The sequence below is a fragment of the Bos javanicus genome, chromosome 3, assembly GCF_032452875.1.
Source record: "Bos javanicus breed banteng chromosome 3, ARS-OSU_banteng_1.0, whole genome shotgun sequence".
Classification (NCBI taxonomy): domain Eukaryota; kingdom Metazoa; phylum Chordata; class Mammalia; order Artiodactyla; family Bovidae; genus Bos; species Bos javanicus.
In genome coordinates, this window is record NC_083870.1 from 43522608 (window position 1) to 43536901 (window position 14294).

General features: G+C 35.0%; 2 protein-coding genes across 7 annotated transcripts in view; one reads left to right on the plus strand and one right to left on the minus strand.

The window, feature by feature from the left end:
- The window catches only part of SASS6 (SAS-6 centriolar assembly protein), a 42054-nt gene extending 30701 nt beyond the window's left edge, over positions 1–11353 (plus strand). For all 3 annotated transcript variants that reach the window (XM_061411066.1, XM_061411069.1, XM_061411067.1), the window contains 4 exons: positions 1222–1350; positions 5425–5522; positions 7407–7501; positions 7609–11353. In XM_061411066.1, the coding sequence (XP_061267050.1) occupies positions 1222–1350; positions 5425–5522; positions 7407–7501; positions 7609–7715 (429 nt within the window). In that variant the 3' untranslated portion in view covers positions 7716–11353. The remainder of the gene's footprint in view (positions 1–1221; positions 1351–5424; positions 5523–7406; positions 7502–7608) is intronic.
- MFSD14A (major facilitator superfamily domain containing 14A) overlaps positions 9722–14294 on the minus strand; it is a 57162-nt gene continuing 52589 nt past the window's right edge. For 3 of the 4 annotated variants that reach the window (XM_061411073.1, XM_061411070.1, XM_061411071.1), the window contains 3 exons: positions 13672–13769; positions 12121–12284; positions 9722–11074 (listed from right to left, as the gene is read on the minus strand). In XM_061411073.1, the coding sequence (XP_061267057.1) occupies positions 10868–11074; positions 12121–12284; positions 13672–13769 (469 nt within the window). In that variant the 3' untranslated portion in view covers positions 9722–10867. Of the gene's footprint in view, positions 11075–11346; positions 11467–12120; positions 12285–13671; positions 13770–14294 lie in introns of those variants that run through there. The other variant, XM_061411072.1, reaches the window with a different exon arrangement.

The window sequence follows — 14294 nt, forward strand, 5'->3', positions numbered from 1 at the left end:
AGCTTTTTAGCTTTGAGTACCTGGATCTGGCTTGGTACTATCAGCTAGTCCTGGGCCTGGCTAGGAATTGGCCTTGCACTCACAGCTAGGTTTTGAGGCTCTCCTGTTGAACATAATCAAATTCACAGAATATCAATACCAGGTAAGGCCATTCTCTGACTGTGATGGATCAAGACAAAAATAAGACCACTTTATAGTCATGTTTGAACACAGACAAAAATAGGACATTGCCAAACCATAAAAATGGGCAAGTATCCTCCGATCCGGCTAAAGTGAGTGACTGCTGCTCATTACCAGTTATAACTTTGGTCTTAGTGCATTCATCCTACCTTACTGGATAAAATCTATTCATATACCTAGTCATATAGTTATCCCCATTTCTTGATAGCATCCAGTCCACAGTATAGCCCCACATTCTTAAACTGTTCCTTGATTCATCTAACACATGACAAAGTCCAATAAATAGTCCTTTTTAACATTGTCTTACAGAGACACGTCTCTTTCTAGGTTCCACCTGGTCTTCAGTCTTCCTTGTTGCAAAGAGTGTGTACACCTATAGATGTATTTCTGGTCCAAGTCTTTGACTGGAGGGCATTGGCAGAGGATTTAAAGTGCAAATCCATAGTAGAATTTTTAATCTACTCTAGTAAATGAGATAGTACTTGATGTTTAAAGAAGGGTAAGGATTTCTGCTAACTTGGGAAAAAGTACAGAGTTAAGTGGTACTTACATTTTTAAGTGGTCCTTACTGGTACTGAATTAAAAACATGAAAAGACGACAGGCTTAATCTTACCGACTAATGATAAATAGCTGTGTGAAAGGTATTGCTCGATTATTTTTATTTTATCCCTTATTGGCTTTTTGGTCTAGGACTACCCCCGAACTCCATTTTCAGGAATTCAGGGCCTAGAGGGAACCAAGATGATTCAGAGGTCTTTGTTTTACTTCAGTTCAAAATCAGGTCCAGTGGGTTTTTGTTTTGTTTTGTTTGTTTTGGTCTAAGCTTACACAGCCACTCTGAAAAGCCGTCTGGGCCAAAGATATTCCAGTTTCATAATATGTAATGAAACAGAGTTTGGTGTCATGGTAGGCAGGTTTGGCCTCTGAGAGAGTGTTCTTAACTCTTAGTTATTATGGCAGATGCTAATGCCTCCTGCATCGCCAAATACTATTTAGAACAAATTTCTCATCCTCAGCCTTTTTTATGCTTTTATTTTTAGGTTGAGGGTAGACTGACTTACCCAGCTTGTGGGATTGGTTATCCTGTCTCCTCTGCGTTTGCATTCCAGAATACCTTTTCTCATCCTATATCTGCCAAAAATAGCATCCACACAGTTTCAGGACCAAAGGTAGGCAAAATAACTTTACACTTAAAAAAAAAAAAAAAAGAAAATAGCAATTTATTACTTTATTTAAAACATCTATTTTTTGATCAGTTGCTTAGTATTAAATGAATATAATTCTGAATATATTTATGAATGTCTAGTGTGTTATGCTTACAGGAAATATTAAATGCACTATATGATTTTTTTGAGTCACTATAATTTATAATAACCTAGATACCAGTATGTTTAAACTTATTTTTATTCCTCTTTATCTCTCCATTTTTTAATTCATTCTTCTACCTGTATCTCCTACAACTCTCAAACCTAACCTAGGATTACCAGTTTCATGCTGCTGGTATATTAGTGGTAGTGAAATTTTTGGATTCCATTGTTAGGATTTAACGGTCTGATTGGCAGGATTATAATAAATTATAAAATGTAGTTCTGACAACATTATCTCGAATAGCATATACTTAGCAATCTCTCCAAACCTTGATTCATTTGCTTTTTTCTGCCTGCTTGAGTTTTTCATCATCATCATTATTACTAATATTTTAGATTTATACATTGTTTTCACATGTATTATAATTGTTTTCACAGTAATTTTCCACCCAGATGAGCCACTGATTCTGTTTTCATTTTTGAGAAGACTGTTTTATGAAAGGTAGAATTGAGGACTTTGAAACTGCTATTATAAACTCTTTATCAAATTAGTTTGGGGCTGACCTAAAAATAAGTTGGCTATGTTGTTTAGGCATATACTTCTTTTTTTACAATCAGATCAGATCATTCGCTCAGTCGTGTCCGACTCTTTGCGACCCCATGAATTGCAGCACGCCAGGCCTCCCTGTCCATCACCAACTCCCGGAGTTCACTCAGACTCACATCCATCGAGTCAGTGATGCCATCCAGCCATCTCATCCTCTGTCGTCCCCTTCTCCTCTTGCCCCCAATCCCTCCCAGCATCAGAGTCTTTTCCAATCAGTCAACTCTTCACATGAGGTGGCCAAAGTACTGGAGTTTCAGCTTTAGAATCATTCCTTCCAAAGAAATCCCAGGGCTGATCTCCTTCAGAATGGACTGGTTGGATCTCCTTGCAGTCCAAGGGACTCTCAAGAGTCTTCTCCAACACCACAGTTCAAAAGCATCAATTCTTCGGCGCTCAGCCTTCTTGACAGTCCAATTCTCACATCCATACACGACCACAGGAAAAACCATAGCCTTGACTAGACGAACCTTTGTTGGCAAAGTGATGTCTCTGCTTTTGATTGTACTGTCTAGGTTGGTCATAACTTTCCTTCCAAGGAGTAAGCGTCTTTTAATTTCATGGCTGCAGTCACCATCTTCAGTGATTTTGGAGCCCAGAAAAATAAAGTCTGACACTGTTTGCACTGTTTCCCCATCTATTTTACATGAAGTGATGGGACTGGATGCCATGATCTTCGTTTTCTGAATGTTGAGCTTTAAGCCAACTTTTTCACTCTCCACTTTTACTTTCATCAAGAGGCTTTTGAGTTCCTCTTCACTCTCTGCCATAAGGGTGGTGTCATCTGCATATCTGAGGTTATTGATATTTTTTTACAATAGTCTTATTAAATAGCCTTATTATTATTTGGAACTATTGAGAATTCTCAGTGAATCGAGAATTAAGCCTGAGTTTTTATATGTAGAATATTATTATGTAAAGAGTATTTAGATGCATTTAATTGGCTTTTCTTGTATTGCTTATTGAAAATTAGATACATGTAATCAAATGAATACTGTTGTTTTTTCATAAATATCAGTATGCTCAAGTGCGCTTACATATTGGTATCAGTTTTTTCTTGAGGATTATAATTAAATTCAAAATTGCTTTTAAACAGCTTTCCAGCAATATATATATAATGTTCAAAATGAAGATGAGAACTACTGCAGATAATTGTTTAGTTGGTAGGACTAAATATGACTTATAATAAGATTACCTTTCTTATAGCTCTTCTGGAATCAGAGGAATTATGATAACAATCCTGTTCTTAAATATCAAAGCCAGACTTCTAGTGTTTCCTATATTATTGGCCTCCATAGTCTTTTGGTATGCATCCCTCACGAAAGCAACCAAACAGCCCTAATACTAACAGTACACTTTGAACTTGAATCTCTAATTGAATATTTATTTGTAAATTGAATGCATATACTGCTCAATTATAATGGTTAAAATATGGAATCAGATTTTGGAGTTTAAATCTTGCCTCTTATCAGTATGAAGTTGGGCAAGCCAGTAACAAACAAAAATATCTAGTTGTCCTGCTTCAGTTTCTCCATTTGTAAAGTGGAGCAATAATTTTATCTTACTGAATTTCTGTGAACCTTGAGTTGATGCATTTGCTTAGAATTGTGCCTCGGATGCATTTGCAGTAGCTTTTACTCAAGGGATAGTTCAGCCCTCTTACAAATGCTCCCCACTGAATGTCCTAAATGATCACCAAGAGTGTCCACTTTATCTTCATGATTTTGAATCTTGGAAGATGTTCAGCTAAAAGCTCTGCTGTGTTTATTTGCGCAGCATTGTGGAGTTTTACTCTATCATGTACCTGTGCTGTGCGTATGTGCTCAGTCATGTTCGACTCCTTGTGACCCCCATGGACTGTAGCCCACTAGGCTCCTCTGTCCATGGGGTTTTCCACACAAGAATCCTGGAGTGAGTTGCCATTTACTCCTCCAGGGGATCTTCCTGACCCAGGGATTGAACCCGGGGCTCTTCCATTTCCCACATTGGCAGGCAAACCGCCTTTACCACTTCACCGTCTTTACCACTGAACCACATGGGCAGCCCCATGCATGTGCCTAGTACTCAGAAAAGACTCAAGGGGATTCACGTGTTGATTTCTGGCGCTTGTTCTCTTTATACCTCACTTTTCATCGGAATTCTGCCTTGCAGCTTCCAGGTACCTACCTCATCCTCCCTAAACTGATGATCTTCTCCATTTAGCAGTACCTTCTTTGTCTGTACTGTAGTGAGGCAGGAAGTGCCTCTGATTAGAAAGCTGGGTCAGTCGTATGGATCACAGCTTCTCTCAGAGATCACAGTCCTGCACTACCTGTTGGCTAGTTTTGGGGACCATTCTTTTGTTTATTTTGTCCAGTTTTCTAATTATTTATCATTGGTGTCTGGAAACTATATTATGTATAAAGATGTTAGGCTCTTTTAAAATTTTCTTCCCTCTTGCATGTTTTCTATAAGGACTATGCGAATCACCTTACTTCACTTTTTAAAAGTCCTGTACTTGTATTTTTTGTGATCTTGTTAAATGTGTAGATTAATATAGGGAGAATTGTTATCTTTAGAATGTTAAGCCTTGATAGCTGAGGAAAGCAGCATATACCTTTCTGATTTATAATTTTTTCCTATTAAGCTAGTATCTATATTTTATTATGATTTTTAACAAAAAATAGGTGTTTATCTCCTTATGCCTTTTTTTTGGATTCAAGTCATCATAACTTTTTGTTTTGATTTATTAGTATGGTGACTTACGTTTATGGATTTCCATAACATAAAGCCCATATGTATATTTTTGGTATGAAACCCCCTCAGTCATAGTCATTATTATTTTAAATAAGCTACTACATCCCATATGCTTGATATTTTATTTTGGACTTTTGTATAGATTCTTGGATTGTTTTTGATTATTTCAAAGTTTAGATTCCTAGCACTCATTTAGAATTCTTCAATATGATAAGAGTTTATCTTGAAAGGGAATTTTCAGAATGCATGTGGTAAATAAATGCATCATTGTGGTTCTTGGTTACTTTTAACATTAAAGCAGTGTATAATGTATTATACTTAAATGTATAATGTTCATGTTTTCATTTCAAAATAAATAATTTGTGCTATTACTCTTGCTTATATAATGGGAACTTTTGGGTAAGGAGAAATAGGATTTTAAAATTAAACCTTCTCAATAAAATGTGCTTGTGTTATAAAATATAGGTTGAACTTCTGTGGTCTAGATTTATTAGAGAAAAAATTTAGCCACCTATCTGTATATAGAACTGTCTCGGTTACTCCTGTTTAGTCTCAGTTCTTACTTATCAGTTATATGATGTTTTCCCTCTTCACAGGTTCAGTTTAACTTGCAGTTTACAAAACCAAATCCATCACTAGGAGATGTTCAGTCAGGAACAACTATTAGTATGCCCTGCTCAACTGATAAGGAAAAGTAAGTTCTTGACATAAAATTTAATGTTTGTAATTCTGAGAGTCATCTTAAGGAGTTTTTAACAGTGTTTGAAAGCTGTGATGACCACTTATTTATGTGATGTGTTAAGTTGCTGAGCAGTGGGATTAAGTTAGTCACTTTAATCTGTAAGAAAGTGGTTTCTCATTTTTTTTAAACTATGGACGGAGGAGCCTGGTAGGCTGCAGTCCATGGGGTCGCTAAGAGTCGGACACGACTGAGCGACTTCACTTTCACTTTTCACTTTCATGCATGGGAGAAGGAAATGGCAACCCACTCCAGTGTTCTTGCCTGGAGAATCCCAGGGACGGGGGAGCCTGGTGGGCTACCGTCTGTGGGGTCGCAAAGAGTCGGACACGACTGAAGCGACTTAGCAGCAGCAGCAGTAAAATTTATTTTTTTAAAAGGGATTTCCCTACATAACTGAAGAATACCCTTTCAGATATTCTTGGGCAATTAGATAGAAATCTTTAATTCATCAGAGTTGGCGGGGTTTTTTTTATTTTCCTATATGGCTATGTCTACCTTTGGAAGCTCTTTGTCCAAGTAATTGCTTCCAGTGTACTCTGAGAATTAAAATTCTGTGGTAAATAAGAGTGAAAAGGCTTTTGAGGTTGCGCCCTAGCCAAGCTAACATAAATAAGCTTTAATGCCAATTTTGCCTACTCAGATTCCTTGCCTATTTTTTAGTTAAGGTGGTTTTGCATAGTGAAGTTTGTTGAATCAGTGAGTTGTGGCTAAAGTAAACAATTTATAGATGCAAATTTGTCTGTCTGATTAGTATTTATGTTTGTAATACTGTTTTCTTACCATTATGTTTATTTACTTAAAATTTAATTGCTTTAAGGTTTGTCTGCTGGTACTCATTATCTTGAGCCATCACCATCCCCAATATGTTGCAAACTAAATTACTGACATGGCTCCAAGAGGCTTCTTATTCCAGGTCTCTGGCCTTTATTCATTGGCTCCTCTAAAATTAGCACCAAGATGAGTATTATAATAGTTAATGTTTGTGAGCCTCCATTTTTTAAAAAGGTGAGAATTCTTTCAGGTCCTGAAATGTTCATGTTTGCTGTACTGAAGCTCATAGTTGTTAAAGTGCCAGAACACCTGGAATTAATAGAACACCATGATGTTTATGTTTAACTTTATCATGTACACCAAGAACAATTTTACTTAACAGAAAAAAATGATATTTGTGGTACAAAGTCAATATAATCACGTGTCTATAAAATTAGGACTGTTGTGCTGTTTTGAGTTGTTTAGAATTTATTTGTAGTCTGCTAGTAATAAGTGGCAAAGGTTAAAGAAAAATATTAAAATTGAAAAAACACCTATTCACCCATTTTTTTCTGAAAATTGAGAAAAGACCATCATTTAATTTTAAAGATAAAATGTCATTGCTTTACAAGATCTTTTAACTTCTTACAAGTGTACTATTAGAGAAAATGTTAACAGTGGACAGATTTAAAAGGAAGGAATATAGTGGTTGAAAGAGGGAAAGTACAACTACAGAATACCCCCTCCTTTGTTTTTTTCAAGATTTCATGTTTTTATTCATCTGACCAGAATTTATTAGTGTAGTGAGTATTAACAGTTAATAATGACCACTTTGAAGCACCACAAAATTTTGAGGGGCTTTTGGTCAAAGGAAAATCTTAATTTTTTTACTGAGAAGATGTATACTTTGGCTTATGGATAAATTATTTGCTTAAGAAACCACTGAAAAGCATGATTTGGTTTGAACAAAGCTATAAATGTTAGTTATATTGTGATATATTTATTTGTATATAAACATTCAGACCTTACTGTAGAGAAAATAAGACTTTGTTAAATTAAGTTCATAATTACTGTTTTCCTTTCAAGTGGTGAAAATTTAGGACTGGAATCCATATATCTGAAGAAAAGGGAAGATAGCATTCCTTTGCGTGGACTCAGCCAAAATCTATTTAATAATCCAGGTGAGAAGACATTTCTGAAGTAGTGTGGATTGTATACTGTGGTTTAATTAAGTGTATTATATAAGGACTAACATAAATACAAATAATTTTTTTGTCCTCATTTGCAGACCATCAGAAAGATGGCACTTTAGGAGCATTACAGACATCTTCAAAACTCACAGTGCTCCCTTCTGCATCTTCAGCTTACTTTCCCGGGCAGCTACAGAACAGTTAATCCTAGTGTCGTCTGTTTTTTTTTTTTGAAATTTTAGAAATTGACATGGCTTAAAAATATGGTAACAGCATATAGCTCAAATTCTGAACACGCAGGTTTCAGGGTTTACTTGAGTTACTGCTGTATTAGATTGGATCCTTTACTGCCATCATTTATGCAGTTTAGAGGAGCAAATCTGTACTTGGAAATTGGTGAAGATTCTGAACAAATGACACTTTTTAGTTTGGAATGTGGTGTTTTATAGAATAATATGAATTTTATTAAACTAATCCTTAGAACTTCTGAGAATTTCTAAGGAAAGAATTGATCCTTGTAAGGGAGAGCCTGATCATTGAGTATCTTAGTTCATTAAAACCTGCTCAGACATATTAATATTTTAATGAAGCCAAAGAATGCTATCAGTTCACTTTATCATTTTCATTAGTACAATAAAATTTTAAATTTGCCACCTGAGAATTATGAAGGAAAATGATTATCTCTTGAAATATATTATTGATGATATTTAAAGGGAAAAATCCTGAAATTACCTTAAATGAATGAAATTCTTCATAGCAAGTAAATATTTTCCTTGAACCCTTTAAATTATCTTTTGAGTAAGTCTATAATTTTAATATATTATACAAACAATTTTGGACAGTCTAATTACATGACCAGATTAGGTACAAAGTGCTTTAAGTCATTTGAGCCAGTTAATAGGATTTTAATACTTCCTGGAAGCCTGTAGTCATCCAGTTGTTCTCTTTCATTTGAAGTTTTGTTATTCACTTAAATCTGTATTAGTGGAATATTGTTTTAAAAATTAGTACTTACACAAAATATTTACAAGAGCATAATGAATATTAATTTTTATAATATCAAAATAGGTTCATTTTCATGTTGGCTTAGTAAAGTAGGCAAGGTGAATAATTTTAGAAGTGACAGCTTTCTTTTCTTCCCTATAATTAAAAGTTTCAGGTAAGAATTTGTTCCTTGGAAAAAATGAGGTGATTTAAAAAAAACTTATCACAATCACAGGGCTCCATTTTGTTTTCTTAACAGCCATCCAGTAGAGTAGCATTCTCTTAAGAAACCTTTAAAGCATTTTTTGTTTATAGAGTGTTAATGCTCTTGTGATACTTTTTCAAAATATTTTCAAGAATGTTATTACACAGATGAGGCAGAGAGACATTTCAGGATACTGACAACCCACCAATGTTATTAGCTCCATAGTAAAATAGAGAATCTTTGCTAATTCTTTTGTGAAGCCACAATATTGAGTCTTTTCACACTTTGAAACTGCTGGGAATTGCAAACTGTCTTAAAATAGGGATCTATTGTAAAAAAAAAAAAAAAGCTTAGTAACCATTATTAGTTTTTATACAGTTTTTTGGTGTGTGTCATTTAGATATACTATATTAGTAAGAATACTCAGTTACAGTAACTTGAAAACACTAATTTGGAAAGCAACTTCTCAGCAATATTGGACTCTACATTGTAAATACTGTGTAATATAAAACGTTGTGACAAGGGTTTAGATAGGATATATGACATAAGGATACAACAGCTAGGATAGAGATCATTTTGATGTCAACTTCGTAAAGACTTTTTGGTATTAAGTACAGACTTCTGAGTGTGCTAATTATTTTCTCTACCTCTTAAACTTTTATTTGAAATTGTTCTGCTGTGTACAATTGTACATGTGTTAATAATCAAAATACTGCATTTAATGTATTTCTGTAAACTGAGCTTTGTTTTAATAAAGTATTAATATTTTGGGAATATGACATACTTAAATGTGTATAAAAACAGAAATAGGACCGACCTATAACACCTGCACCTGTGCTTAGAAAATTATTTTCAGTTAATTTATGGACTAAGTTTTCATTGCTTTGCTTCCTATAACAACAGTATTGAGGGAAATGAAATGGATTCAAAGGGAGAAGATATTGTTACTGTAAAAGTACAGTAACAAAGCCAAAACAGGCCTTATAAGGGAATCACAGATCAAGACTTTCTTTAAAAAAAAATCATTAAAATATTTAATTTTATTAACAGAATATTTACATTTCTTTTAAGACCTTATTTAACCATAGTGAATGTTCCAAGTTTAAAAAGCATTAAGCAATAACCACACAGAAGATGAAAACAGTGTAAACTATACAGTACTTTATGTACAATTTTTACAAAGTAACACTTTTTTAAATAATATAACTGGACACAAAAATATACACTATAGAGAAATTCACATCAGTAATTGTATAAAGCTCTCTTCTAGGGTCCTGAAAATTTAGGACAAACATTAGCTCTGTAAATAAAGTGTTACTGTGACAGTCCTGAAAGGCCACTATATATATTTATCTACATATAGATATCACATTGACATTTTTCAAGGCTACCAGCTTTACTATATAATTTTTAGATTATGTATTCAAGTGTTGAGGTCCTTATGATTATGCAAACATTAAAAGATAGTGGTATAAGTAGCTGGGAAACAAATTCGAGCCAGCATTTAGATTTACAGGCTCCAGACACCCCAATTTAAATTCTAAATGGCTGATCTTTTCTCATTTCAAAAACAGTAGTGAATAATGTTTAAAATAAAATCACTAAAAACAAGCTTGAAACATGATTCAGATTTAGTATAGTTTTCTTAAGAATTTTGTTTTTTAAATGCAAACATTTACCATTTCTTTAGTGCATCTGCATTAAGGCTTTGAATTATTTGACCCAAGATTTTACAATATTAAAATCTGACTCAGGATTTTACCATGGTAAAATGAACAGGTCCACACTATACTACCTACTCTGTCTCACTGTTGAGTCAGCATAGAGTTAAAGCTCAACACCTGAAGGAAATGGTAGCAGAGACATTGCTAGTATCTAAAGAAGTTACATATATAGTTTTAAATTTTAATTAAAGGATGTATAATAAACAGCTTAGTGGCAAGAAACTGGTGCTAATAAACGATTTCTTTTCAAAAGAAATTGTAACATCTTTGGAAAACTGTCCGGTTCTTTTTCTTTTCTTTAGTTCCCACGCAGTTCATGCAGATACATTTCTTAAGACAATCTTATTAAAAGTACATTGTGGATGGAAATGGAATGTACATCCAGAACTACAGGTGAAAACTAAGACCTGGGTACTGATAGAAAAGTCTTCCTGATTTCGGTTGTCACACGTTTGTGTCCTGGAGTAAAGGTTCTTTGGCCTCCCCTGGCGCTTGTGTACTGTGAGGATGGCTGTGACTACCACAGTGCTTTCTCCAACTGCTGGACCGTAAGCTTAAATTGGTATGTTCTGGAATAAACAAGGCAACAAGCAGAGCCAGCAGTACTGAACAGGCTCCAAAGAGGAAGGGGGGGCCAGGGATGATGGAATTCTGAGGAAGAAAAAGATAATTAAGATCTTTGCACAGACTTCTTTGCTCATAAGAAATTGCTTATCTTTTAGAATAACTGATGGCTATGAATTATAAGGCAATGATTCTTCTTCATTAAAGCCACAGTTAGAAAAAAAAAAGTTTTCAAAGGGAAAAGAAACACTATTGCTGACCCAAGAAATAGCCCCAATTTTTTTTAAAAACAACACATGCAAAAATATATTGTCACTTAGAGCATAAGATATGAACACAGTCTATGAACTTTCACTTTATTTTTAGTTTAAGAAGAAAACAGGGACATGTCAAAAGTGAAATCAAGTAATATATAATATTAACTGCCGTAGCAGAATGACTGACCATTTTCTTTAAAAGGTGGTTATATTCTTTAGTGACTGAAAGTGAGAAAAACAGATAATGCTGTTACTATGAGAAGAATCAAACAGACTTGTGTTTTAGTCCCAAATTACATTCATCCTAAGCAAAAACCTGCACTGCCAGTTTTACCTACCTGTGGGCTTGTGTAGAGCCCACAAACAAGCATGCTTTTTTATTTAAAAGCAGTCTTAGCTGGTTAGAAGAGGAATGTAGAACTCTGCTAAATACACAGAAACTAGTGAGTTGTTTGTATTGGCTAAAATGATAATATGTTTCACAGTTAATATTTCAGTTTTAAGGAGGGAACTTTAGTGAACAAAGATGTTTACCAGCACCTAACTGACTTCTATAGAAAGGCAGGTCTGATACAGGGCACTCAAACATTCCAGAAGCCTTACATGAAAGACAAATAGTTTACACAAATGGCCGTTACCTATGCCACTAGGTACAGTAAGACAAACTAGAAATTAATATATAATAATAAAAAAAATTATCCAGGGAAGAAAGGAATACACAGCCAGTTTTATAAAGAAATGTGTGTATAGAAGGATATGGTCCCTTGGGCTTTGGTTTTAAGTGTTTTTATTCAATCTAAGAATCTCAAATGCTTTTATAAAATGACCAAAAAATATCTTTCAGTCCAGCCAAACGAATGGACTTCTTATAATTACCTGTTCAAAGTGGTGCTGTGGGCTTGTGTTTGTTCCCAAGTCTGTTCCTGTCATTGGCAGTTCTTTAAGTTCCACATGGAATATGTAGAAAATAAATCCATAAAGAGCTGGTCCCAGACCATTGCATAATCCTCGAATTCCTGTTATCATTCCTTGAACGACACCTGAATTGTTTAAACAAATTAGTGTACCACTTAGTTGTTCCTACTGTATAAGACCTGGAATCACTTATTCTAAAGGCAAAGCTTTTAACAGACACTGGCAACTTACTGCAGTGGCATCAAGATTACTTTGATGCTATAAGCTCTACAAAGTACAGTGAGCTGTCTTGATACAAATGTAAGCTCAGGTATACCGAGATATAGGTCTAATTTAGAAACAAGTGAGCAGAATTATTTATTTCCCTAAAAAAAAATCTGGCTCAAAATCAGGCATTGGTTCATAAGCATCATAAGCACAGATACTAAAAAACCTGTCCCCAAGCAGCTCCTTAAGATCTCACTTGGTCAAATATAGCACTCTCCCTCCTTTTAAAAAAAGACTTATTTATTTGGCAACCTTGGGTCTTAGTTGTGGCATGCAGGCTTGGTTGCTCTGTGGCATGTGGGATCTTAGTTCCCTGACCAGGGATTTAACCTGCATCCCCTACACTGCAAGGTTAATTCTTAACCACTGGACCACCAGATAAGTCCCTAAGCCCCCTTTTATAGTCTGATTTTTGTTTTATCTCTGGGATCTCCTAAATTTAAAAAGCAACTTGATTTGGCCAGGGTCCTTTCCTTATTTATCAGCCAAGTGACTTCTGCTACTCTTTTGTAATGCCCCCTTTTTTTCCTTTTGACATAAACAAGCTTTTCAAAGAATTATTCCTCATCTATTAGAATTTTAAGAATTAAAGAGTTCCTGCCACAAAAACATAAGACAATAAAAATAAGTTCTTTATGTTCTTTAGATAACAAACATACAATATTAATGAAAGGGTACGGATAAGGAGATGGCAACCCACTCCAGGATTCTTGCCTGGAGAATCCCATGGATGGAGGAGCCTTGCAGGCTACAGTCCATGGGGTTACAGAGTGACATGACAGAGCGATTTCACTTCACTTCATCAGTGTATGTGCCCCTGAGACATCTAACACATGACAGCAAATGTGTAATAACTGTTAGTGAAATAAGGTTGTCAACCTTCATCACTAAAACAGATAGGGCCACATATTCACATTGAGAGACAAGGATATCCACCTAAGGATAATATCCTAGAATCTGCTTTTCCTCTTTACAATGAAAGCAACTTATTTTTTAAATTTTATTGGACTGCAGTTGATTTACAGTGTTTCAGTTGTATAGCAAAGTGAGTCAGTTATACATATACATACATCCACTCTTTTTTGGATTCTCCCATATAGATCACAATAGAGTACTTAGTACAATGAAGCAATTTAAAACTCTCTACTCTGAAGATATGCATATGCTTCAGTACTTAGGAAAGAGAACAGAGAATTAGAATATCCTGTATTTTAAAGTAATTATCATTGGTTCCTATCAACCCACCTTGTTGATCAGCATCAGCGGTTCGTGAAACCAGTGCACTGACAGCCGGAAAGGTAATACTAGACATGGCGGCCACTGCCCCAGCAGCCCACATCATCCTGCAGTCAACAGCAGCAAGACAAAAATAGCACATTGTTGTTATTCTCCACTGTACCTGTGTGTAAATACATATTTAAAATCAAGTAACTCTTACTGAGAAACAGCTGTGGTACAGGAGAAAGGAGATCTAGCTCTTCTTTCCTCTGACTCTGGGCAAGTCACTTAAAAGTCTAACCCTATTTACGCTTCTAGAAAGCAGAAATACAGTCGCTTATTCACAAGAATGCTGTGGGTATTAATGTAGAGTTGGGATATCACATATCACATCTAAACGGTAAAGTGTGTTGGGTATTATTTCTGCAGGACTGGGGGTGGGTGGAGAATGTTGGAATCCTGTATAGTACACAGAATGAAACATTAAATGTTTCCAAATGTTTGCTTGTAACTTATGGCAAGGTTCCCAGAGATTTGTGATTCAGTGTGAAAAAAAAAAAGCACTAATTTGATCTCAATGTGCTTCTGGCTTGATGTTTAAAAAAGAAATGTTTTCACTAAGTTGTGAGCATCTCTTTTACAAGCTAGAC